This window comes from Trachypithecus francoisi, unplaced genomic scaffold, assembly GCF_009764315.1.
Source record: "Trachypithecus francoisi isolate TF-2019V2 unplaced genomic scaffold, Tfra_2.0 Lachesis_group21, whole genome shotgun sequence".
In the NCBI taxonomy this organism is placed as follows: Eukaryota; Metazoa; Chordata; class Mammalia; order Primates; family Cercopithecidae; genus Trachypithecus; species Trachypithecus francoisi.
In genome coordinates, this window is record NW_022681467.1 from 47338931 (window position 1) to 47365166 (window position 26236).

Here is a 26236-nt window from a genome sequence, read left to right on the forward strand (position 1 = left end):
AAAAATTAGCCGGACGTGGTGGCGGGCGCCTGTAGTCCCAGCTGCTCCGGAGGCTGAAGCAGGAGAATGACGTGAACCCGGGAGGCGGAGCTTGCAGTGAGCCGAGATCACGCCACTGCACTCCAGCCTGGGAGACAGAGCGAGACTCCGTCTCAAAAAAAATAAATAAATAAAAAATAAAATAAAAAATAAAAATAAAAACTACAGAATCACATGCTTAAAAGAGCAAATTTTATGGTTTTTAAATTGTATCTCCATTTTCTACTAAAAGTACTAGTAAATGGTCAGGCATGGTGGTTCAAGCCTGTAATCCCAGCACTTTGGAAGGCAGAGTCAGGCAGATCATCTGAGATCAGGAGTTCGAGGCCAGCCTGGCCAACAGAGTGAAACCCCATGTCTACCAAAAATACAAAAAAAAAATTAGCCGGGTGTGTTGACACATGCCTACAATCCCAGCTACTTGGGAGGCTGAGGCAGGAGAGTCTCTTGAACCCGGGAGGCGGAGTTTGCAGTGAGCCAAGACAGCACCACTACACTCCAGCCTGGGGCGACAGAGTGAGACTCCGTCTCAAAAAAAAAAGTACCAGTAAATGAATAATCCAGGGGAAAAATCACAAGTCCTTAGCTGGTTATGGTTTTCTCTCCTAATGTGTGGGCCATTTTCTTACTGTTTACTTGGCCTTGTATTAATAATCTGAAGCTTTCCTGCAGGAATCTTTTAAAACCACCTGCTCTCTTTATGAGGCCAGTTTAGTTCAATCACATCCTTAGAACAAGTCACCTGGACGCTCATAAACTGCGGCCTACATTTCAACACTGGAAAAATAAACAACTGCAGAATTCCAGCCCCTTCCTCAGGACACCTCAAGGACCGGACCTGACAAGTACCTGTCTGATATATGGAGTGAGGGCCCCTGGGTCAACCTCAATACTCTTAGTAAGATTTTAATTTTGCATTAATTTTAGAGATGAAATTGAAATGTAAAGAGGCGCTTCCTGTACCCCGGTGGGTCATCTTGCAAGCTCTGCCTTGGAGTCCACAGGTCTAGATACCCATGCTCTGAACAGAGGTGAACCTCACTTTCAAAGCAGCTGTTCTCCAATGCTACCGTACTCTAGAAACACCTGGTTCACCTGTTAAAACTGCAGGTCTGGGCACAACTCCTTGTGCTCCTGACTCGGCCCAAATGATCTGGCCCAGGGGTTCCAAAGGCCATACTTTAAGAAACACTGGGTCGGGCATGGTGACTCACGTCTGTAATCCCAGCACTTTGGGAAACCAACGCGGATGGATCACCGAGGTCAGGAGTTTGAGACCAGCCAGGCCAGCATGGTGAAACCCCGTCTCTACTAAAAATACAAAAATCAGCCGGGTATGGTGGCAGGTGCCTGTAATCCTAGCTACTAGGAAGGAAGGCTGAGGCAGAGAACTGCTTGAACCCGGGAGGTGGAGGTTGTAGTCAGCTGAGATCACACCACTGCACCTCAGCCTGGGCAACAGAGTGAGACTTTATTTCAAAAAAGAAAAAAAAGAAGAAAGAAAAAGAAGAAAGAACCACTGGTATAAGAACCCCTTACGAAGCTCTAAAGGTGGGAGGAGTGACTGCAATGGGTGCGGGGTGGTGGGCATATCCTAAGGTTAGATAGCTGGGATGGTTCCACAGCTGTAAATTTACTAAAAGTCACCACACTGTGTATTCAACATGGCTGAACTTTCAGGTATGTAAATCATCCCTCAATAAAACTGGTTTTAAAAAAGCATGCAAAAGCTTCCATATGTCCCATCACACACGTGTCCCTCTGCTTATGACAGGATTTTTAGACATCACGAGAGAAGGATGCACACAGCCTCACTTGGGTAGGTCTGTACTGGAATTCTGAGCTCACCCTAGCCTCGCAAAGACCTAACCCCACAACACACAGCTATCTGAGACTCAAGGCCGGGATGGGCAAACTGATTTACGAGCTTCCCCTAAGGAAAGAGTATGAGGTGGGGTTCATGGTAAGAAGTGTGGTTTTCTAAGTTTCAACACTTTACAGAGTGTTATCTGTGCCAAGCCAAAAATGAACCATAAAAGCTAAAATACACAAATATCCTGAGATGGGATGGCTTCCATAAACACCAGGAGCTCTTAAAAATACCAGCAACATGGCATGGGTGTAACTCCCACCGGATGTACACACCGCCACCTATGAAGCTGTCTAATATAATCATCAAAATTCAGCACAGCTGAGAGGGGGCTGGGAGCAATACAGACATCTAGCTGGGTGCTGATATGCATGTGTTAGGTAGTGACAATCCAATCAATGAGCCCCCCAGGAAGGAGCCTGGTGGGCATTCGGGGTTGGTGGCTCCGAGGGAAGGGTCTAATTTAAGACACAGAAATGAGGCAGCTCACCCTACCTGGAAGGCTGAACTGCGGGAAAGGGGAGGGGATGAAGACCAAGGCTAGATCCCATTGGAAGTCTCAGACCCCGCCACGGAGTTGATGGTACCAAGAGGCTCCCACGCTCCTGAGAGGAGAGCAAGAAGGAAAGCCGGGCAGCTACTGTGCAGGGGGTCATGGCAGACAGGCGAGGGAGGGTGTCACCTTGCTGAGTGAGTGAGAAGGGATGAAGACAAAAGGCCAAAGGTGGCTGGGCACAGTGGCTCATGCCTGTAATGCCAACACTTTGAGAACCTTTGGGAGGTGAGAGGATCACCTGAGCCCAGGAGTTCAAGTCCAGCCTGGGCAATACAGTGAGAAACCTCGTCTCTATAAAAAAGAAACCCAATTAGCCAGGAGTGGTGGTGCATACCCAGTGCACACTTGTAGTCCCAGCTACCTGGGAGGCTGAGGTGGGAGGATCGCTTGAGCCCAGAAGTTCGAGGCTGTAGTGAGTTGTGACTGCACCACTGCACTCCAGCCTAGGGACAGGGTGAGACCCTGTTACAAAAGAAGCAAGGGAGGGGAAGAGGAGGGGAGAGAAGGGGATGTGGGAGGGGAGGGAGGGGAGGGGAAGAAAGGGAGAAGGAAAAAAAACGAAAGGCCGAAGGGGTGATCTAGTGATCGGGTGGAAGCAGGTACTGGAGAAGGGGCAGTGGCTCTCAGCTGGGGTGACGGGGGTACTGGGAAGGAGGGTGTGGCATGCACTGAGACAAGGAGCCCTGGGAGAGAACAGGTTTAGGGGATGAGGGAAGAAAGTCAGGAGGGGTCCCAGGTATAGCATCCTTATGAGCCATGTGCAGCGATGCCAAACATTCAGCTATGTTATAATCCAAAGCTCCAGGTCAGGCCTAGAGATGGAGATGGAGACAGAGCCATCAGCATCCACGGAGCGATGGAAGCAGGGTGAGGGGCCATCTGGGAAGCAACACAGCAGGCTCCAGCACTGAGCCCCAGAGACACCAACCCCAAATCACCACACAGAGGAAGACGGTCAGAGAGACAGAAAGGAAACGGGGGCTGTGCGGCTCATCCTCCCTGTCCAGGGAAGCTCCTCGTCATTTCTTAACAGTGCTAAAGTACAGCTTTGAAAAAGGTCCATGGATCCATTTGGACACCAGCCACGACACCTCCCCATGGAGCCTGGAACAGCAATAAGGTCTTTGTTGCTGGTTGTAGATGATGACACGAACTGTGTCAAGTCAGCTCTTCTAACTTAACATCTACTCCCACTGTCACACTGTCCCCTGCTCTGCCATTTTCAGGAGACAGCCTGGAAATCCAGCCCACTGACAAATGTTCCAGAAAATTAAATGTCAATTATGACTGTATCAAGAAGTATTCAGGGATTCTGCCTTTAACCTGTACACAGAGATAATTCATTCATATTTCTTACTGGTTCTTCTGACTATGGAAAAGGTCTCTATTTCAATGAATTTAAGCAAAATATGACCTCCTTATTCTCTTGTTATCTCCAAAAAAGCGCTGCAACATGCAGCTGGTCTAATGTGGTCTGGCTCAGCCTTGGATGTGCCTCAGAATTAGCAAGGGGTGTGTCTGTCTTACTTTTAAAACCCTAAGCCACGCCCTGCCCTAAGTCTTAATGAGTAAGAATCTCCAGGGTATCAAGCCCAAATAAATGTCTCTTGTTTTTGTTCTGTTTTGTTTTGAAACACCACCAGCAATTCTGACACACCGCCAAGATGGGGACCCACCGGTCTAACATTTTAGGAATAGGAGGATATGTGCCAGTAGTGCTTTCTCTGAAAAACGACTGGTTTTGGAAAACTTGGTAGGAAAAATAAAGGCAGGAACAGATAAGCTGCAAGTCATCTCTGATAAACTAATTGCTTCCTCATGATTGTTGAGTTGAATGTAGATGAGAAAGCAAAGGTAATAACGTCCTGATTATTTCACAAGCAGACCATTTGTTATTGGTGTTCTGGCTCATAGCCAGGGAAAGGGAAAACATCAACATGGCGTAAACGTGAAGTATAATCAACCAGCAGGTTCCTTCTGGTTCTATCTATTGGGCATATACTTTTCTCACAGGTTTTTCCTAATGTCCATTAGCACTTCAGTGGAGCAGATTAGCCCAGAAGATGAGGAAGATGCGGAAGGACCCCAAATGCAATTTTATTCAAAGTGTAAAGGAAGTGTGGGTGTCATGGGTATAGAAGGGAGGTATTGGGGAGTGACTGCTGATGGGTAGAGGGTTTCTTTTTGGGGTGAACATAAAATCGATTGCAGTGACAGCTGCTCAACTCTGAATATACTTTAAAGAAAAACAATGAATTGTACTCTTGAAATGGGTGAATTGTACAGTATTGTGAATTATATCTCAATACAGCTGTTAAAAAAATGTCAAGGAATTGTTTTGGGTGTTGAAACGGAAGGCTTTACCTGGGTGTAAATGCTGAAGATGTGGCTTTGCACTTCGTCCATTGAGTCGAGGCCGTAGGCTACTGTTCCGAGATGGAGCCGTTTGAAAACCATCTCGTTCTGGGTAAGAGTGCCTAAAACACGAGACAAATGAGTGGCCGGCCTGTCTCTCAGGATGTTTGTTATTATTAATAGTAATGACAGCTGCCGTCTTTGGAGAGTTTGCTGTATGTCACACACTGCGGTCAGGACTGTCCCTGCTGGGGTAGACGCCTGCAGCATTTTGCCTGCCTAGAATCCCATTCCCCGTTTGAAAACAGCTTCCTAGGTTTCCCAGGGGAAATTAACCACAACACGCCCATTCCCTAAGGTGGTCCAAGAGGACTGTCAATCAGGGGCCTGGCCCATTCCGTTGGCCAGGAGGGTGACAAATGACACACTACAGCAATCAGATTCTACCTTGAAAGATGCTGACCCTTGAGTAGAAAGATACATCCCCAATAGCAGAGCCCTACAGAGACCACCTGGAGGGTCCTAATGCTGACTTGTCCAGAACTTTCCTGGTTGCTCTCCTTCCAGAAACCTCACTTTTCTCTGATTTGGTGAGCTGCCCAGGATCTTTGCATTAGCTTCCCTTCTACCCCATGGACATTAAGTGGTAGAGATGAGGCTTAAACCAGATCTTCCCACTCCCAATCCTTGCTCTTTACCACTATGATAGCCTAATGCCTTGACAGGCGCTAGGCTGTGTAGCAGTATCAGGGTGTGGTCAGAGATCAGGCCTGCCTGAGTTAAAGCTTACTCCAGCTACTATGCGCCCGTGACAAGTCACTCACCCTCTCTGGGCCACATTTCCTCATCTGCAGAAGGGGGAGAGAAACACTACCTAACTCAGAAGGTTCAGGTGGGGACTGAAGGAGTGACCGCCCTGAAACTCCCCAGAACTGTCCTCTGCACATAATTCACCCTCAGTAAGGGTTTGCTGCCGTTATCATCATCTTCATCACCAAAGAATCTTCATCAAAAGATGAGGAGAATAAAATAGCAGCAACACGCATTCTCATATGTCCAGAGAGAGCCCAAGAGTCTCAGCCAAAGCCCTCAGGCATCCCCTCTCACCGGGAATCCTGTGCAGGTCCCAGAAAGCGGCTCACCTGTCTTGTCAGTGAGTAAGTACGAAATCCTGCCCAGCTGCTCGGGAATCGTGCTGGAGCGAACCACAGTCCCGGGGATTTTCGAGTCCCTTCGAATCACCCAGCTGTACACGATCTTGCCCATGTCCAGGTTCACGCGCAAACTAGTCACAAAACCAGGGCAAACAGGTTAACAGGACAGATGTAAGGCTCCTTGTATCTTTATAAAAACATGGACTCTAAACACAGTGCCATCGCATCCGGACTCACTCCCTGCAGAGGTACACTGCCGGAGGTGAACGCAGACTCAGCGAGATCCAGAACCACCATCAAGTCACACATAGAACAAATCCATTATCGCCCCGAAGCTCATGTTATGGACCGAAGTCACTTAAAATACAGAAAGGGTAGTGGTTTCCATCTCACCTTTTAGAAAAATTACTGATCCCTTAAGCTAATGTATTTTTGATGCTATATTCATTTTTTTAATTGTGGTAAAATATACATAACAGAAAATTTACCATTCTACAGTACTGAACTGAATTCACATTGTTATCAGCCATCAGCATCATCTACCTCCATAACTCTATCATCTTCCCAAACTGAAATTCCACACCCAGTCAACAGTAACGCCCCATTCCCCACACAACCCTAGCCCCGGCAGCCCCTGGCAACCAGCACTCTACTTATGTTTCTACGAATTTGACTACATTTTTTTTGTGTGTGTGTGAGATGAAGTCTCACTCTGTTGTTCAGGCTGGAGTGCAGTGGTGCTATTTCAGCTCACCACAACCTTTGCCTCCCAGGTTCAAGCGATTCTCAAGCCTCAGCCTTCAGAGTAGATGGAATTACAGGCATGTGCCACCATGCCTGGCTAATTTTTTGTATTTTTAGTAGAGATGCGGTTACACCATGTTGCCCAGGCTGGTCTCAAACTCCTGGGCTCAAGCGATCCACCTGTCTTGGCCTCCCAAGGTGCTGGGATTACAGACGTGAGCCACCACACCTGGCCAGAACTTAACTAACTTAGATACTGCATGTAAGTTGAATCATACACTTTCTCTGGCTTTTTGGGGGGTTTATTTGTCTGGTTTATGTTGCTTAGCATAACATTCTCAAGGTTCACTCACACTGTAAGGTGCATTAGAATTTCCTTCCTTTTGAAGGCTGAAGACTATTTCATTGTATGTATTATATTCATTTTGAAATTTAATTTTATTGCACCAAGTAAACAGAAGTCTTCAAATTAATTGATCATCTTATAAACTAATCAAATTGCTTGCCATTTTACTGGCTAGCCCTGGGCCATATGAAGAGTCGATTCACCAATTTTTACTCACGTTACAGACAGAACTTTGAAGGCTACTCTGTCACTTAGATCACACCATGAATACTTGTTTGGCTCGCAGTCAAGTCACTAATGTGAATGTATTTATCCTCTGAATCCACCATCCAGAGCACACTGACTTGGGCACAATCCCCCTGTCTTTGTCACACTGTTTTACACAAAACCACAATCTCTGTCCCCAGAAAAAGACAAATTCTCACCAAGATGATCTAAATATGCAAAATAGCAAGACAAAATATAAGATAATATATCAAGTATAAAAGAGAGTATAAGCACTGAAAGTTTCAGGGAAAAAGATATGTAGTTTAATATTTACTGATTATTATGGGGGAAAAGTAGAAATAGAACAACATGGGGAAAAGCAGATTGCTAACCCACAGAAGCTCTAAAAAATGACATGCCACACATGCAAGTGATGAGAAATGTTATTCAAAACACACTCTGCTCCAGTTTTTTTGTAAAAGCAGATTTTGGTAGACCAAAATCTCCTTTTTCTAAAGTCAAAAGCACTCTAGAAAAAAGTATATCCCAAAGTATTAACAATGATTATCACTTGGTAGTGAGAGCAGAGGTGTTTTATTCTTTTGCTAATACAGGTCTTCATTTTTTTCTACTATGAAAATCTATTATTTATATCACTTTAAAAAACCAGGTCAGGCACAGTAGCTCATGCCTGTAACCCTAGCACTTTGGGAAGCTGAGGCGGGTGGATCACTTGAGGTCAGGAGTTCTAGACTAGCCTGGCCCACATGGTGAAACACCATCTCTACTGAAAATATAAAAAATAGCCAGGCATGGTGGCAGGAGCCTGTAATTTCAGCTACTCGGGAGGCTGAGGCAGGAGAATTGCTTGAACCCAGGAGGTGGAGGCTGCAGTGAGCTGAGATCGCACCACTGCACTCCGGCCTGGGCAACAAAGCAAGACTTCATCTCAAAAATAAAATAAATAAATAAATAACCATTTATTCAACCTCCAAATCAGGTAGGCAAATGATTGGTATGTGCCACCAAGCTTTCATTGCACATCTACAGCAGATACTGCTGTCAATCACAACACTATTTCCCTTTGAGCCCATATGCAGGCTCAGAATCCTTCTCAACACAGCAGTCCCAACAGCCACTATCAACCTTGCAGAGCTGGCTGATGACAGGAGTTCTAAATGACATCCCTAGTATAGACTGCTCAAGGCAAGGAAAGATCTCCAATTCAAGAAAGGATGACTTGTGGAGGAATGTGATCTTCCAGTGCCAGAGCCTCAGTGTGGTCCACACTCCTGACTCTGACTGCTTTTGCTTCTCACTCTACAAAGAGATCTGCTCCTTTTAAAAGCCGACGGGTGCGGTGGCTCACACCTACAATCCCAGCACTTTGGGAGGCTCAGTCAGGCAGATCACCTGAGGTCAGGAGTTCAAGACCAGCTGGCCAACATGGTGAAAACCCATCTCTACTAAAAATACAAAAATTAGCCAGGTGTGGTGATGCATGCCTGGAATCCCAGCTACTTGGGAGGCTGAGACAGGAGAATCACTTGAACCTGGGAGGTGGAGGTTGCAGTGAGCTGAGATCATGCCACTGCCCTCCAACCTGGGCGATAAGAGCAAAACTCCATCTCAAATAATAATAATAATAATAAAAGCCACAGAATTATCATCTTTGAAAGAGTAAAGAGAAGACGACGTCACGGCAGCCAAACTCAAGCTTGTCGCCTGCTTACCTAATGGGGATGATGTTGGAAAACAAGAGGAGGAAGCGGATGATCTGCAGGTACCAACGACCTGCAAAGTGCTGAAGGGCAACCATGACCAGCGAGACCACCACCAGGGCACCGAAGAGGATCTTGGTGAGGCAGTTCACTTCCAAGTCGAACAGGCCGATCTGTGGGACGAAGCACAAACCAGGGCTTGAGATTAGCTGGAGCAACTCACAGCCTGCCAGAGAGCCAGTCCCTCCCCCACAAACACCTCTACCCCAGGGAGGACAGTGGGACCCATCAATCCTCCTATCTTTGGTCTAAGAACACTGTGCTTCCATGGGCTGGAGTTCATAACAGGCATCCAAGGGAACTCAAAGAATTCTGAAAATTCAAAAACATGTTTACAACTAACGAAGATTTACAGTTGGAAATATCTCAGCGAGTTACTGCTGTGCTGGTTGGTTGGGCACTGCACAGCCTCTACCACCCTGCATAGTGCCTTGGTCTTGTAAAATGACTTAGATCCTAAACTCGGAGCACCCTACCCAACACCAACTCGGTAGTGCCTGAAAGTCTGGAGCACACGCCAGTGGTGGAAACCTAATTTTTAGATGGTGCATTAATGGACTTTATTATTTTAATATTTATTTATTAATTTATTTATTTAGAGACAGAGTCTCGCTTTGTCACCCAGGCTGAAGTGCAAGGGTGCAATCTCGTCTCACACCTCCTGGGTTCAGGCGATTCTCCTGCCTCAGCCTCCCGATTAGCTGGGATTATGGCGCCTGCCACCCCACCTGGCTAATTTTTGTATTTTCAGTAGAGACAGGGTTTTACCATGTTGGCCAGGCTGGTCTCAACTCCTGGCCTCAGGTGATCCACCTGGCTCGGCCTCCCAAAGTGCTGGGATTACAGGTGTGAGCCACCGCGCCTGGCCCTGGACATTATTATTTTAATAATAACACACTTATTTTCATGTATAGTCTTTTTAAAAGTAGCAAATCATATCCATAACTTCACAGAAATATGCCCCAGGATAAGGCTAAAACATTAAACAAACGATTTTACCGTCGTAATGATGGCTGTCACGTCTAACGGTGGAGTGACCATGACGGAAATTTAGGAGACACAGCATTCCTTTCTGCTATTGACAAAAGACGTTATTCTGTAATGTTCTAACTCTTAAAAATTGGAGGAGGGGTAAGCTGGGACGGCGGGTCACGGTTTGAATCACACAGGCCTGCCTGGTCCTCACTGTGTAGCCTGGACAGGGCATGGTGCTTCCTGAAGCCGTTTCTCACAGATAAAGGAAGCACTGCACTCACAGGGCTGTTATGAGGATGAAATGAGGTGCATGTGAAGGCTGAAACACAAGACATGCAAACGGCACATGCTCTGTAGTTTAACCTAAAAGCACAAAAAATGCTGGGTGCCATGGCTCACGCCTGTAATCCCAGCACTTTGGGAGGCCGAGGCGGGAGGATCACTTGAGGTCCGGTGCTTGAGACCAGCCTGCCCAACATTGTGAAATCTCATCTCTACTGTAAATACAAAAATTAGTCAGGCGTGGTTGTACATGCCTGTAGTCCCAGCTACTTAGGAGGCGGAGGTGGCAGGATCGCTTGAGCCCAGGAAGCAGAGGTTACAGTGAGCCAAAATGGAGCCACTGTATTCCTGCAAGGGCAACAAAGTGAGACCCTGTCTCAAAAAAAAAAAAAAAAAGGCACAAAAAATGTCATATATCCACACATATGTGACTACATGTTTATGTATTGTATTATATATGTGTATGTATATGTATTATGTGTATACACACACACACGCATAGGCATAAAAAGATAATGTCTGTATAAATATCACTCTCAGGTGTTCCTATTTTAATATCTCGCCACTCACCCACCAGAACCAACCAGCCCACGGCTGGTCAATGCACCCCATGACCTCGTACACACCTTGCTTCGGGGATTTGAGGTATTCATGACACTCCGGAGTTCTCTGCCAGTGTAAAGAACAACACCCACAACAGTACCTAAAATGGAAAAAAAAAAGAAAAGTAGTATTAATACAGACAGGCAGGCTTGCAGATAGAAGAGTCTGATCCTTTTGAGAGACTGGTTTCTTTTTTTTCTTTTTTTTTTTGAGACCGAGTCTTGCTCTGTTGCCCAGGCTGGAGTCTGGAGTGCAGTGGCGAAACATGGGCTCACTGAAAGCCTCCCAGGTTCAAGCGATTCTCCTGCCTTAGTCTCCTGAATAACTGGGATTACAGGCATGCACCACCATGTCTGGCTAATTTTTGGTTTTATTATTATTATTATTATTATTTTTTGAGACGGAGTTTTACTCTTGTCTCCCAGGCTACAGTGCAATGGTGCAATCTCGGCTCACCGCAACCTCTACCTCCTGGGTTCAAGCAATTCTCCTGCCTCAGCCTCCTGAGTAGCTGGGATTACAGGCACCTGCCACCACACCCAGCTAATTTTTGTATTTTTAGTAGAGACAGGGTTTCACCATGTTGGCCAGGCTGGTCTTGAACTCCTGACTTCAACTGATCCATCTGCCTTGGCCTCCCAAAGTGCTGGGATTACAGGCGTGAGCCACCACGCCCAGTCTCTTTTTTTTGAAAGAGGGTTTTACTCTGTTGCCGAGGCTAGAGTGCAGTGGCACAATCACATTAATGGCTCACTGCAGCTTCAACATCCTGGGCTCAAGTGATCGTCCCACCTCAGCCTCCCGAGTAGCTGGGACCACAGGCAATGCCACCATGCCCGGCTAATTTTTGTTTTTTTTGTACAAATGAGGTCTCACTATGTTGCCCAGGCTGGTCTTGAATTCCTGGGTTCAAGTGATTCTCCCACCTTGGCCTCCCAAAGTGCTTGGATTACAGGCATGAGCCACGTCGCCTGACCTAGAGACCATGTTCAAAACCCAACAGCCACACTATAAGAACATCACAGGTTTTACATTAGAGCCAAACCAAGGGCCAAACCAATGATCTGTGGCTACACTGACCAACAGAACAGCCACTAACCACTGAAAACCCTTTAAGTTTAAATTCAGTTAAATTAAATACAGCGCCCACCCTCCCTAGCCCCATTTCATGGCCACATGAGCTAGGAGCTACCTCATGGAACACTGAAGACTCAGAGCCTTCTCCTTACCACAAAACTTGTACTGGTGAATGCTGGTCTACAGGACCCAGCGGCTTCTAACGGAAGGAAACTGGGGAAAGGGGGGGCTTGTCCTTTGTGCCCCCGGTCATAGAGGCTTCCAGAGGTGTCTAGAATATTCCTACCTTCATCAACTACTATGGAAACTTGGAAAGAGATGTTTCTCTTTAGAGCATATTCTTCCTGCTCAGCCTGATCCCTTTCAGCCTAACTTACCCATTTGGGGGACGCCTGTCCCAAGGATCATTCTTTTCTAAGAACTCCCCACCCCTTCTAGCCCCCAGGCACAACAAGAAACGGCATCAATCCTTCGAAAGTCAACAATTTACTGAAGAAATAAACATGGCCAGTGAACAAGAGGAAAATGCTCAATCTAGTAAATAATCAAAAAATGCAAAATAAACCATTTTTATCCCAATGAGACTGGCAAAAATTCAAAAAACAGAACGACCAGGGTTAGCCAACAGCGGGGAAAGCAAATCCTATCATACACACTGCTGGCCGACGTGCACACTGGTGTGATCTATTTTAGAGAGAAATGTGGCAGTATCTGTCAAAATTTTACTTCTCTCCCCTTCTCAGTGTGTGCCAAGAAAATCAACACAGTGGGAAAGATAGAGAATAAAGAAGGAAACCAAGAAATACTGCATCACAGGGAGTGAGCGGTGCTAGGCTGAAAGTCAAGTCAAGCGGAGGAACAGGCAGGACCGGGTGGCGGGGCGGGGGCAGGAGGCGGAGGGACAGGCAGTTTGTACTGTCTCCCTTCACGTCATCTGAGCCGAAACTTGGAACACGAAGGAGCCAGCCCTGCCAAGCTCTCAGGGAAGATCCCAGGAATACAAGCAATTTGGTCTCTGCTGGAAAGAGAAGACACCTCCTTCTCTGTGCTCTCTCCCCTTCACCCTCAGGAATGCCACTGTCGGGAGATACAAAAATCCAAAAAGGCTGAAGCACATCTGCGGTGAAGAGCCCACCCCCAAATGCAGCGCTGGGACCACGTCTTGGACAAAGAGCCCTGGGAGGAGGTGCTGAAGTCCTTCCAGGGTCTAACACACTCAGCCAGGCAAACAATGTTCTCCAGGACAATGCAGTTCCCTTCCAGGGAGGCTCCCAGCAGATGGCAGGCCAGGGAGAGCTTGCGGTGGCTTCTCGGCAGATGGCAGGCTCCTGTGAACACAGGCAGCCCCTCCCTTCAGGCCCCTGTCACCACAGCAGATGGCTGGACAGTGGGAGTCGAGCCCGCGCTGAGCTTGGGATGACCACACAACCGCTGCATCCACTCCTAAGCAGATGCAGCTCAGCCTCAGTCCCCAGAGGTCAGGGTTAGAGAGGGCCCCAGTAACAAGGGGGACCCCAAAGGGAGTGTCTCCCACACCTGGCCTGGCCAACCTTGATGCCATCAAATGCTGCTGAAAATGGCCTTTCCCATCCCATGCCTTCTTGTGCTCAGGACACAGGCTCTGCCTCCACAAGATCCAAATCCCAGCCTCGTCCTCAGTGAGGCCACCACCTGGAGAGGATGCACACAACGGATGCGCATTGGCTTGGTCTGCACGGTGCTTTCAAGGTTCTGAATAACTGGCCACTTTTAAATTCAGGAGTTTGCCTATTAAAAAAAAAAAAAAAAAAGAGGCCAGGCACAGTGGCTCCCACCTGTAATCCCAGCACTTTGGGAGGCCGAGGCAGGTGGATCACCTGAGGTCAGGAGATCTCAGGTTGAGACCAGCCTGGCCAAGGTGGCAAAACCCCATCTCTACTAAAAATATAAAACTCAGCCCGGCTTGGTGGCACATGCCTGTAATCCCAGCTACTTGGGAGGCTGAGGCAGGAGAACTGCTTGAACCCGGGAGGCGGAGGTTGCAGTGAGCCAAGATCACGCCACTGCACTCCAGCCTGGGTGACGGACTGAGACTCTGTCTAGGAAAACAAAAAGAAAAAAAAAATCTTACAAAAGAGATCTCTGGCTTTTCCTGGAAGAGTGGAAGATCTGATGACACTGAATCCATGTTCCTCATGCTACACCCGGTGAGTGTTGAAGAACAACCACTTCTTAGGCACGTGCTCTGAGCTCACCATGGTCCCCATCCACCACTATCCACTCCTTTAAATCCCCTGCCCAATTTGTAACTGTTGACCCGAAAGTATCCACCCCTAGGCCTCTGGTCCCCTCCTTCCCCTGCTGTCACCTCTGCAGTCTCTCCTTGCTCTCCAGGTTCTCTTCACTCCCACCCTCTGCAGCCCGTAGGCCACGCAGTCCTTTCCATTCTCCCAGCCAGTGTCCATCTGGTTTCTCCAAAAGGCCAAGAGGTCACGGTCAGGCATTTCACGGAATTCTAACTGACTCTCTGGAACAGCGTGGTGCTGCCTTGGGGTCAGGGCTATTCTGTGACCCCTTTGTTCCTCATCCACAACAAAATAAATGCTGAACCCGAGAATCAGCATTTGGAAATGTGTGGTTTTTTTTTCTTGAGATGGAGTCTCACTCTGTCGCCCAGGCTGGAGTGCGATGGCATGATTTCGGCTCACTGCAAGCTCGGCCTCCCGGGTTCATGTCATTCTCCTGCCTCAGCCTCCCGAGTAGCTGGGACTACAGGCACCCGCCACCACGCCCAGCTAATTTTTTGTATTTTTAGTAGAGATGGGGCTTCACCGTGTTGGCCAGGCTGGTCTCCATCTCCTGACCTCGTGATCCGCCCGCCTCGGCCTCCCAAAGTGCTGGGATTACAGGCGTGAGCCACCGCGCCTGGCTGGAAATTTTTATAGCAATTAAATACTGCTGCAATATTCGGACATGTGATCAGAGGAGTCGTCTCATCAAATGGGGTACAGACCATGGAGGCACTATCAAACTGTTGTGGGCCGGGCGCGGTGGCTCACACTTATATTCCCAGCACTTTGGGAGGCTGAGGCAGGTGGATCACTTGAGGTCAGGAGTTCGAGACCAGCCTGGCCAACATGGTGAAATCCCGTCTCCACTAAAAATATAAAACTTATGCAGGCGTGGTGATGGGCACCTGTAACCCCAGCTACTGGGGAGGCCGACGCAGAAGAATAGCTTGAACCCTGGAGGTGGAGGCTGCAGTGAGCCGAGATCGCACCACTGCACTCCAGCCTGAGTGACAGAGTGAGACTCTGTCTCAAAAAAAAAAAAAAAAAAAAAAAACCTGTTGTGGCAAGGTGCACATAGTGTGGCTGCATATTACTCATGCACAGAGGCAGGACCACAAATCAATCTTCTACACATTAGGAGGAAAACCCAACAAACCGGTCCCTCTCCACTAAAAGCCTGAGAACTGGGCTAGAGCACCAGTTCTTCTCATCTTCTAAGAGGTGGCTGTTCCTCAACCTGGGCTCTGTAACATTCAGGCCACCTTCTCGGCCAAGCCCCTGGTCCTCCTCCATCCCTTCCCTTATCCATCACTCTTGTGCTGCCTCAGCCTTGCAGCCCTGCATTGGCTACCATGGCAACCACATCTTCTACAAACTGATGCCAGCTGATGCAGCTGGATCTCAGCACTGCTTGGCAAGCTTTTTTCTTTTTTTTTAAACTTCCAACAGATAACAGCAGACCTGTTATCTGTTACCTGTAACCGAGAGGCAGGAGTTACATTCTATAGTGAACACAGAAGTGAAATCTCACATAATTAAGATGACTCTTGCTGGCTGTTCCTTGTGTTGAGAACTAGAAGGCAATGGCTTATGTTTACATTAGAATCAGAGGGCAATTAGATGTCTACTCAGTGAGATGCAGGGGAAACTGAGGCCAATTAAGGAAGCAGTCAATGCCCAGACGCTCATACTGACTCCAAATCATACACCCACTAAGGGGCAGGGCAGGCAATGCCATCAGATCACTGCTGTGCTCTCTCTCCCCTGCTCACCCCCTAAAATAACCGAGCATACAGAGAGGAATTCAGACAAGGGATCTTTAACTCCACAAGGCATCTCCCATGAACTGTCTGAAACATCTTTCCTCTTCAAGATGCCAGTTTGCCTTCCACTCTCCTCCTCCCAGGAGATGACCTCTCCAAGGCATGTGACCTTGAGCAAGCTGCTTAGCCTGAGGCTCAGTGCCTCATCCCATTAAATGTCCTCGTGTAATGTTATGAGACCAAATCAAGAGAATGGCAGCAAAACAGTTCTCCGATTAAAAGTAACTGATAATGAAGACTTAATTAGTACTACTCATCTCTGAGATTAAGACTGACAAGCCTTTCCAACATTGCTCCTTCCACGTCAGGTTTCTCTGCATTTTCAGCTCAACTATTTTCCCTTTTACTGGTTTCAGAGGAAATACAAAAAACTCTCTCCCATTTCTTCTATAGCCCATCCTAAATTTCTTTTTTTTTTTTTTAAGGAGTCTCACTCTGTTGCCTAGGCTGGAGTGCAGTGGTACAATTTAGGCTCACTGCAAGCTCCACCTCCCAGGTTTAAGCAAGTCTCCTGCCTCAGCCTCCCAAGTAGCTGGGACTACAGGTGCGTGCTACTATGCCTGGCTAATTTTTGTATTTTTAGTAGAGATGGGGTTTCACCATGTTGGGCAGCCTGGTCTTGAACTCCTAACCTCAAGTGATCCACCCGCCTCAGTCTCCCAAAGTGCTGAGATTACAGGCGTGAGCCACCATGTCTGGCCTCCATCCTAAACTTCCAATAAACCATAAATCCCATGTTGTGGGCATAGGCATTTGTCTCTTAAGGCACTACCACCGTACTGGGACCGGCAATGGATCTCAGCACAGAACAGGTGTGCTCTTGCTGCATGAAAAGGAGGAAGGAAGAAGAAAATCACCAGAAGGAAAAACAAACAGGCATATGAAAATGCATTTATGGCCAGGGGCGGTGGCTCAAGCCTGTAATCCCAGCACTTTGGGAGGCCAAGACAGGTGAATCACGAGGTTAGGAGATCGAGACCATCCTGGCTAACACGGTGAAACCCCGTCTCTACTAAAAAATACAAAAAACTAGCCGGGCGAGGTGGCGGGCGCCTGTAGTCCCAGCTACTCGGGAGGCTGAGGCAGGAGAATGGCGTGAACCCGGGAGGTGGAGCTTGCAGTGAGCTGAGATCCGGCCAGTGCACTCCAGCTTGGGCGACAGAGTGAGACTCCGTCTCAAAAAAAAAAAAAAAAAAAGAAAAGAAAATGCATTTATTACTGAAATGTTAACATTTTCAGTAGCCAAGGTGGTGGTTACCCTTGGGCGGGTGTGGGGGAGCCAGAAGGGAGTGGAGGGGAGCTTCCTCGGGGCTGGGAAGTGCTAACACCCTGCTCCTTGATCTGGGTGCTAGCCACACAAATGCTAACTGTGTTAAAATCCATCAAGCACAGGGTGGAAGGAGGGTGAGGATCAGAGAACACTACCTACTGGGTACTATGCTTACTGCCTGGGTGACAATATCATCTGTACACCAAACCTCCGCAACATGCAATTTGCCCGTGTGACAAACCTGCACGTGTACCCCCAAACCTAAAATAAAAGTTGGAAAGAAAAAAAAAAATCCACTAAGCACTACGTTTAGGATTTGCTGTATATGTACTATCCTTCCACAAAAGGTTTAGAAAAGAAGAAATGGTGAACTGTCCACAAAAAATGAAGTACATCCTATTCATGTGGCTGTCTAGTAAGGAGACAGGCACATGACAGGCAGTCATGAATTTCCAGCCCCGCCCACGCCAGATGAAACAGGACATGACAACTTTACCTTCATCTTGTTCTCATCACCTTTAACACCTCTCTATTCCACCCAAAGACACAAGCATTTGACACAGACATCCTCTACTCTAAAGGGTGTTGCTTTTCATTGTATCCTTTCTTTTTCTTTTTTTTTTGAGACAGAGCTTCCCCTCTGTGGCCCAGGCTTGAGGTACAATGATGCGCCTGTAGTCCCAGCTACTCGGGAGGCTGAGGCCAGAGAATAGCATGAACCTGGGAGGCGGAGCTTGCAGTGAGCCACAATCACACCACTGCACTCCAGCCTGGGCGACTGAGCAAGACTCCGTCGCAGAAAAAAAAGGTGCAACCTCTGCCTCCCAGGTTTAGGTGATTCTCCTACCTCAGCCTCCTAGTAGCTGAGATTACAGGCACATGCCACCACACCCAGCTAACTTTTTGTATTTTTAGTAGAGACGGAATTTTACTACGTTGGCCAAGCTGGTCTTGAACTCCTGACCTCAGGTGATCCACCCGCATTGGCCTCCCAAAGTGCTGGGATTACAGGCCTGAGTCACTGCATTCAAGACCAGCCTGACCAACATGGTAAAACCTCATCTTTACTAAAAATACAAAAAATTAGCCAGGCGTAGTGGCTCACACCTGTAATCCTAGAACTTTGGGAGGCTGAGGTGGGTGGATCATGAGGTCAGGAGATCGAGACCACCCTGGCTAACACAGTGAACCCCGTCCCTACTAAAAATACAAAAAAATTAGCCAGCCTGGTGGCGGGCGCCTGTAGTCCCAGCTACTTCGGAGGCTGAGGCAGAAGAATGGCATGAACCTGGGAGGCAGAGCTTGCAGTGAGCCAAAATCACACCACTGCACTCCAGCCTGGGCGACTGAGCAAGACTCCATCTCAGAAAAGAAGAATAATAATAAATAATAATAATAATAATAATAAATAGGGTCTTGCTCTGTCACCCAAACTGGAGTACACTAGTGATCACAGCTCACTGCAGCCTTGACCTCCAAGCTCAAGCAATCCTCCCACCTCAGCCTCCTATATAGCTAGGACCAAAGTCATACAACACAACACCTGGATAATGTTTTGTTTTGTTTTTTTAATTTTTTTTTTTTTTTTTTTTTTTGAGGTGGAGTCTCGCTCTGTCGCCCGGACTGGAGTGCAGTGGCCAGATCTCAGCTCACTGCAAGCTCCGCCTCCCGGGTTTTCGCCATTCTCCTGCCTCAGCCTCCGGAGTAGCTGGGACTACAGGCGCCCGCCACCTCGCCCGGCTAGTTTTTGTATTTTTAGTAGAGACGGGGTTTCACCGTGTTAGCCAGGATGGTCTTGATCTCCTGACCTCGTGATCCGCCCGTCTCGGCCTCCCAAAGCGCTGGGATTACAGGCTTGAGCCACCGCGCCTGGCCAATTTATTTTTTTTTAAGACAGAGTCTCTCTCTGTCACCCAGGCTGGAGTGCAGTAGCATGATCTCGGTTCACTGCAAGCTCCGTCTCCTGGGTTCACACCATTCTCCTGCCTCAGCCTCCCAAATAGCTGGGACTACAGGTGCCCACCACCAGGCCGGATAATTTTTTGTATTTTTAGTAGGGACGGGGTTCACTGTGTTAGCCAGGATGGTCTCGATCTCCTGACATTGTGATCCGCCCGCCTCAGCCTCCCAAAGTGCTGGGATGATACGCATGAGCCACCATGCCCGGCCATGTTTTATTTTTTGTAGAGATGGGTTTTCATCATATTGCCTAGGCTGGTCTCAAACTCCTGAACTCAAGCAATCCTCCTGCCTTGGTCTCCCAAAGTGCTAGGATAACAGGTGTGAGCTCCTGCGCCCAGCCTCATTTTACACTCTCATTCCCCGTAAGGCTGCTTGTTCACACAGGGTCAGATACGCACACTGGGCCTAAAGGTCTGGAGCCTGGAGTCTGACCTGAGGTAGTATTCCCTTGCCAGTTAGTTCTCCTAACTCTATTCCTTAAACCAAGTATTTTAATACAAGACTATACAAACACTCCAAAAAAGTCAGTGGATATTTTTATAATTTTAGAGCAGAGAAAATTTTCTTAGCATGGCACAAAAAACAGAAACCATAAACAAAAGACCCCAGCCTGGGCAACATGGCAAAACTCCGTCTCTACAAAACATACAAAAAGTTAGCCAGGTGTGGTGAGGTGTGCCTACAGTCCCAGCTATTCAGGAGGCTGAGGTGGGAGAATCATTTGAACCCGGGAGGTCGAGGCTGCAGTGAGCCCTGATCATGTCACTGCACTACAACCTGGGTGATAGATCAAGACCCTGTCTTGAAAAGAAAAAAAGATCAACAGGTCTGACTAGATAAAAACTGCAAACTTTAGTTCCAAAATACTAACGAGATCAAGTGAAACAGTCATTGCAATTAAGGCAACAAATAAAAGATCAATATTCTTATGACATAAACAATTCTTACAAATTATTTTTTAAAAGCCATAAGCAGAAAAAATGGACACAGGACACAAACTGGCCATTCACACATATATTTAAGAAAATACAAATAAATAGTAAACATAAAGGAAGATGTTTGTACAAATAATTTTTCTAAAGGCAAATCAATATGTTAACATATGTCCAGTATCTATCACATGGGCAAAAATTAAAAAGTCAGACAAACACACTGCTGGCTAGGTACACATATAAGTTAAGACTATCTGGCCGGGCGCGGTGGCTCAAGCCTGTAATCCCAGCACTTTGGGAGGCCGAGACGGGCGGATCACGAGGTCAGAAGATCGAGACCATCCTGGCTAATACGGTGAAACCCCGTCTCTACTAAAAATACAAAAACTAGCCGGGCGAGGTGGCGGGCGCCTGTAGTCCCAGCTACTCGGGAGGCTGAGGCAGGAGAATGGCGGAAACCCGGGAGGCGGAGCTTGCAGTGAGCTGAGATCTGGCCACTGCACTCCAGTCCGGGCGACAGAGCTAGACTCCGCCTCAAAAAAAAAAAAAAAAAAAAAAAAAAAAAGACTATCAGGTGCCAGGAGGCAGAGTCTGGAGAACGGCATGTAACCGGGAGGCGGAGGTTGCAGTGAGCCGAGATCACACCACTGCACTGCACTCTAGCCTGGCGACAGTGCGAGACTCCATCCAAAAAAAAAAAAAAAAAAGATTATCAGGAGAAGAGGCAAGTTTGCTGGTTGAATCAAAACATAAAATGCATATGCCCTTCCAACAGCAATCCTGTTTCTATGAAAAGATAGGCACATGCCTGTAATCTCAGCACTTTAAGAGACCGAGGCAGGTGGATCATGAGGTCAGGAGTTGGAGACCAGCCTGAGAAACATGGTGAAATCTCATCTGTACTAAAAATACAAAAGCAATTAGCCGGGTGTGGTGGCAGGCCCCTGTAATCCCAGCTACTTGGGAGGCTGAGGCAGGAGAATCACTTGAACCCGGGAAGGTGGAGGTTGCAGTGAGCCGAGATCACACTATACTCCAGCCTGGGAAAGGAGGAGGAGGAAAGGACAGGACAGAACAGGAAAGGACTGGGCAGGACAGGAAAGGAAATGAAAAAATGTAGGCAATATAAAAATTTAAAATTTCCATATGGTAAAAGAAAATAAAGCCCACCACAAACAAAAACAAAAGACAAACAAAAAACTGAAAAAATATTTATAATCCACAACAAGTGTAAGTTTGAGATTCTTTCCTCTATAAGACATTCTAACAAAGTAATGAGAAAAAGAACCTCAAAGGAAAGTAGATAGACCAGAATATTAAGAATTAGCTGACAGGTAGAAAGACATTCAACTGTATTTGCAATTAAATCAAAATTAAAACAGTAGGCTGGGCGCGGTGGCTCATGCCTGTAAACCCAGCATTTTGGGAGGCTGAGGCGGGCAGATCACCTGAGGTCAGGAGTTCGAGACCAGCCTGGCCAACATGGTGAAATCCCACCTTTACTAAAAATACAAAAATTAGCTGGGGGTGGTTGCACACACCTGTAATCCCAGCTACTGGAGAGGCTGAGGCAGAAGAATCACTTGAACCCGGGAGGCGGAGGTTGCAGTGAACCAACATGGGTGCCACTGCACTCCAGCCTGAGTGGCAGAGACAGAGAGACTCTTTTTTTTTTTTTTTTTTTTTTTTAAAGCCAACTAGTAACTTAAAAAGAAACAAAACAGACAGATGCAAAGATGAACACCTGCCAGGTAATCTAGGAAATTCAAACTGAATGAGATACTTATTTTTCAGTCAAATTATCAAAGAATAAAAAATAATTAATTATTTGTTAATAAATGACTTGAAAGCGGGAAAAAATTGGTTCAGGTGACGTGGGTGGAAAGTGGTGAGGAGGGGCGGGATGTGAACGTCTGCATGCTGCGTGCCCTGGGTGGCTGCGCCCAGGCGTGGCCCAGGCATGACTGTGCAGAATGTCTCGCTCTTTAGTCATCAGGGGGCCTGAGAGATGTTCCAAAGTATGATGAAAACAAAGGCAGGCAGTGGAAATAAAATGTGACAAAAAAACCTCAAGGGAGAGTGCATCTCTGCCTATTTGTATGAAGTAGTGCACATGTGGATGGTGACATATGGTACTCTGGGGATAGTTTGTGCTGCTTCATTCCCTCTCCTTGCCACACAGGATCCTAATCGAGTGTCTACTGGACTAAAGAGCGACAAAGAAGGAACAGGCAAGGTGGTTTACACCTACGATCCCAGCATTTTGGCTGAAGCAGAAGGATCACTTGAGTCCGAGAGTTTGAGACCAGCCTGGGCAAGAGTGAGATCCCCATGTCTAAAAAAGTACTTAAAAATTAGCTGGGCATGGCGGCATGCACTTGTAGTCCCAGCTCTTTGGGAGACTGAGGCAGGAGGACTGCCTGAGCCCAGGAGTTAGAGGCTGCAGCGAGCCATGATTGCACCCCTGCACTCCAGCCTGGGTGACAGAATAAGACCCTGTCTCAAAAGAAAAAAAAAAAATGAACAAATGAATGAATGAAAGAGAGAAGCAACCAGCAGAGGAAAATGGCTTGATGGTGGGGAGTGGAGAATACTATGTTTGAAGAATGGAAAAAATTGATTCCTCTAATAGTAAAGACAGAAAGTCACCAGCAGTAGAATTATAATACTAATTATACTATTAAGATAATGATATCACAAAATGTAAGAAAATGATGGCGACACAGTAAGTTCTGTTTCTGGAGCACAGTGCCTAGGTTCAAGTTCCAACTCTGCCTTTTACCTGCTGTGTGACCTCGGAGCAAGTTACTTAACCTCACTCAGCCTCAGTTCCGTCATCTGCAGAATGGGCATAATATGAATAAATAGTATCTACCCTCAGGGTGCCTTGAGGAGGGTTACGTGCAGTGTGAAACACATATCAGCACCCAGCACAGGGCCTGACACACGGGCTGCATGCTGCTGATGTTACCCACTGCTATCAGGGGTCATATTCAGCCCATGCAGTCAGGATCAGTAGCATCCCAGCACTGAGAGACACCAATGGGCCGGCCCAGTGGCTCACGTCTGTAATCCCAGCACTTAGGGAGGCTGAGGTGGGTGGATCACTTGAGGTCAGAAGTTTGAGACGAGCCAGGCCAACATGGTGAAATCCCATCTCTACTAAAAATACAAAAATTAGCCAGCGTGCTGGTACAGGCCTATAATTCCAGCTGGAGACTGAGACACAAGAATTGCTTGAACCCGGGAGGGCAGAGGTTACAGTGAGCCAAGATTGTGCCACTGTGCTCCAGCCTAGGCGACAGAGTAAGACCTTGTCGCAAAAAAAGAGAAAAAGAAAAAGAAAGGCACCAATGTCCACTTCCTCTTGGTGTTTAAACACAGAAGCTGCAGCTCATCAGGCCCACGCCCTTTCCTAGGGCCCCAGCGCCGGCAGGCCCAGCGCGACATACCCTGCACAGCTCATCAGGCCTGCGCCCTTTCCTAGGGCCCCAGCGCCAGCAGTCCCGGCGCAACATACCCTACAAACACAACCTCCAGCCAGAACATCCAGGCTGCCTCCAGCTCTGGGACAGATTAGAATGTCAATCGGAAGAGGCAATGACAGCTATTCCCAGTGTGGACGCTGCAAAAAGGTCCACAGGCCACGCCAGCTTCTCCCCCAGGCGTCTCTAAGTGTCCGAGCTGCAATTAGATGTCAGTTTAATTCCCTGGAGGTGTCGGAACAAGTGGAAAATGCCATTTGAACGAGCACTCATTTTTCCAACTGACAGACGATTATTCTAATTACGAAAGGATTTTCTTTCCTTTTCAAATTGCTACCACATTCCTCGAAATGGCGTCTTACCTGATGCGACCACGGTGCCAGCCCACAGCGTGTTCTCTATGCTCAGGCTCTCGCTGATCGGGGGGTCGCTGTCTTCCTGGAAAAGACCACACGGACACACGTTCACCCCGCACGGCTTCCCCGGAATCCACAGGCTGCTTCTAGCCTGGTCCGCTCGCGATATCCCCGAGGAAACTGGGGGCCCGGTTAGGAAGCCGACAGCTCCACCATGAGGGGAGGGCCGAGCTCTTCCACCACTGCCCTTGGGGTTTTCATCTCCCACAGAAATACGTGAAAAAGTTGGCCTGTGATTTAAGAAGCGCAGGCCTCTTAGCACTGAAAAATGTTTTACAAGGTAAGAATCAAAACGTAAAAGCAAACCAATCAGGCTGTTTGCAGGGCAACTTTGTGGCTTACAGAAAGAGAACGTGGACAACATAATGTGGGTTCTAGAAATCTGTTGACCCACATTCCTAAAATAATTTTTTTTTTTTTTTTTGAGACAGAGTCTCACTCTGCTGCCCAGGCTGGAGGGCAGTGGTGCGATCTTGGCCCACTGCAACCTCCACCTCCCAGGTTCAAGCCATTCTCCTGACCTCAGGGGATCCGCCCACCTCAGCCTCCCAAAGTGCTGGGATTACAGGTGTGAGCCACCACGCCGGGCCTCCTAAAACAAATCAAATCCAAATTTAATTTCTCTTCTGAAAGGTCTGGAAGTGGCTTAAAAATTATGAAAACAGCAGATAGGATTTGTATGAATAAAAGAGGACAACAGTTGGGTGTGGTGGCTCACGCCTGTAATCCCAACACTTTGGGAGGCCAAGGTGGGTGGATCACCTGAGGTCAGGAATTCGAGACCAGCCTGGCCAACATGGTGAAACCCCATCTCTATAAAAATACAAAAATTAGCCAGGCATGATGGCGGGTGCCTGTAATCCCAGCTACTCAGGAGGCTGAGGCAGGAGAATCGCTTGAACTCGGGAGGCAGAGGTTCCAATGAGCTGAGATCATGCCACTGCACTCTAGCCTGGGCGACAGAAGGAGACTGCCTCAAAAAAAAAAAAAAAGGCCAAGTACAGTGGCTCATGCCTGTAATCCCAGCACTTTGGGAGGCCGAGGCGAGCAGATCACGAGGTCAGGAGATCGAGACCATCCTGGCTAAGAGTGAAAACCTGTCTCTACTAAAAATACAAAAAACTAGCCGGGTACGGTGGCAAGTGCCTGTAGTCCTAGCTACTTGGGAGGCTGAGGCAGGAGAATGGCGTGAACCTGGGACACGCGGCTTGCAGTGAGCCGAGATCGCACCATTGCACTCCAGCCTGGGTGACAGAGCGAGACTCTGTCCCCCCCAAAAAAAAAACAGAGGACATAGATCCATCTGAAGGACAGAGAAAGAAAAACTGCTTTCAGACGTCAGCGTTCATGTGAATTACAGCAAAGCTTGGCTCTAAGTTGTTGGGTCATTCAAGCCGTTCCAAGGCCGGAAGAAAATTCCAGTTGTGTTGACCTTACTGAAAAACAATACGTTGGCTTTCAAGGTGGTGCCTTCTTTACGTCCCCACTCGGCATAAAACTACTTTCTGACAAAGAACTATCAGTACTTCTTAGTCTTCATCCCTTACACACTCCCGGTGACAGGATCCTGCGTGAAGTAAGCTCACTTACTCGGGTAAAAGTTCCCACGAAGTTGTGAATGTCAATATTTGGCTCTTCCGCATATACATACGATCGAATCTGAAGAAGGTCCTGTTCAACAGAAGTCACATTCGGGAGTCAAAACAAAATCACTTCACAATTTAAGACTTCAGGAGGCATCCACTATTTTTCAAAAGCAACTATATTTCCCACACACAGCAAACAGGCCCTTAAAATTACAGGGAAGGTGGAAATAAGAGGAAAGTCCTCTGTTAAGTAAGTTTAGGAGTCGCTGCATACAGTATCTCAAGACACCCTCAGAGACTATACAGTGAAGACCCTTGTTTCTCTATATTTACCCAGCACTTTCTAGACTTAATGGGGTGATGCTACACACCTATGAATACCCTGGAAAGTGGCAGATCCTCCTCTGCTAAATTCTGGCTTGCAAGACTTGTCTGTACCATTGAAAATACTCATTCAAGCTAGGTGTGGTGGCTAACGCCTGTAATCCCAGCACTTTGGGAGG

The 26236-nt window shown here is 47.5% G+C and overlaps 1 protein-coding gene across 5 annotated transcripts in view; it reads right to left on the reverse strand.

Moving 5' to 3' along the window:
- The window catches only part of ATP9A (ATPase phospholipid transporting 9A (putative)), a 174827-nt gene that overhangs the window by 70873 nt on the left and 77718 nt on the right, over positions 1 to 26236 (reverse strand). For all 5 annotated transcript variants that reach the window (XR_004431320.1, XM_033186753.1, XM_033186756.1 and 2 more), the window contains exons 8-13: positions 25738 to 25818; positions 24094 to 24169; positions 10936 to 11012; positions 9005 to 9165; positions 5963 to 6105; positions 4830 to 4942 (exon numbers count right to left, since the gene is read on the reverse strand). Coding sequence is in view for 4 of the 5 variants with exons in the window: in XM_033186753.1 (XP_033042644.1) it covers positions 4830 to 4942; positions 5963 to 6105; positions 9005 to 9165; positions 10936 to 11012; positions 24094 to 24169; positions 25738 to 25818 (651 nt within the window). In the remaining variant the exon portion in view is untranslated. The remainder of the gene's footprint in view (positions 1 to 4829; positions 4943 to 5962; positions 6106 to 9004; positions 9166 to 10935; positions 11013 to 24093; positions 24170 to 25737; positions 25819 to 26236) is intronic.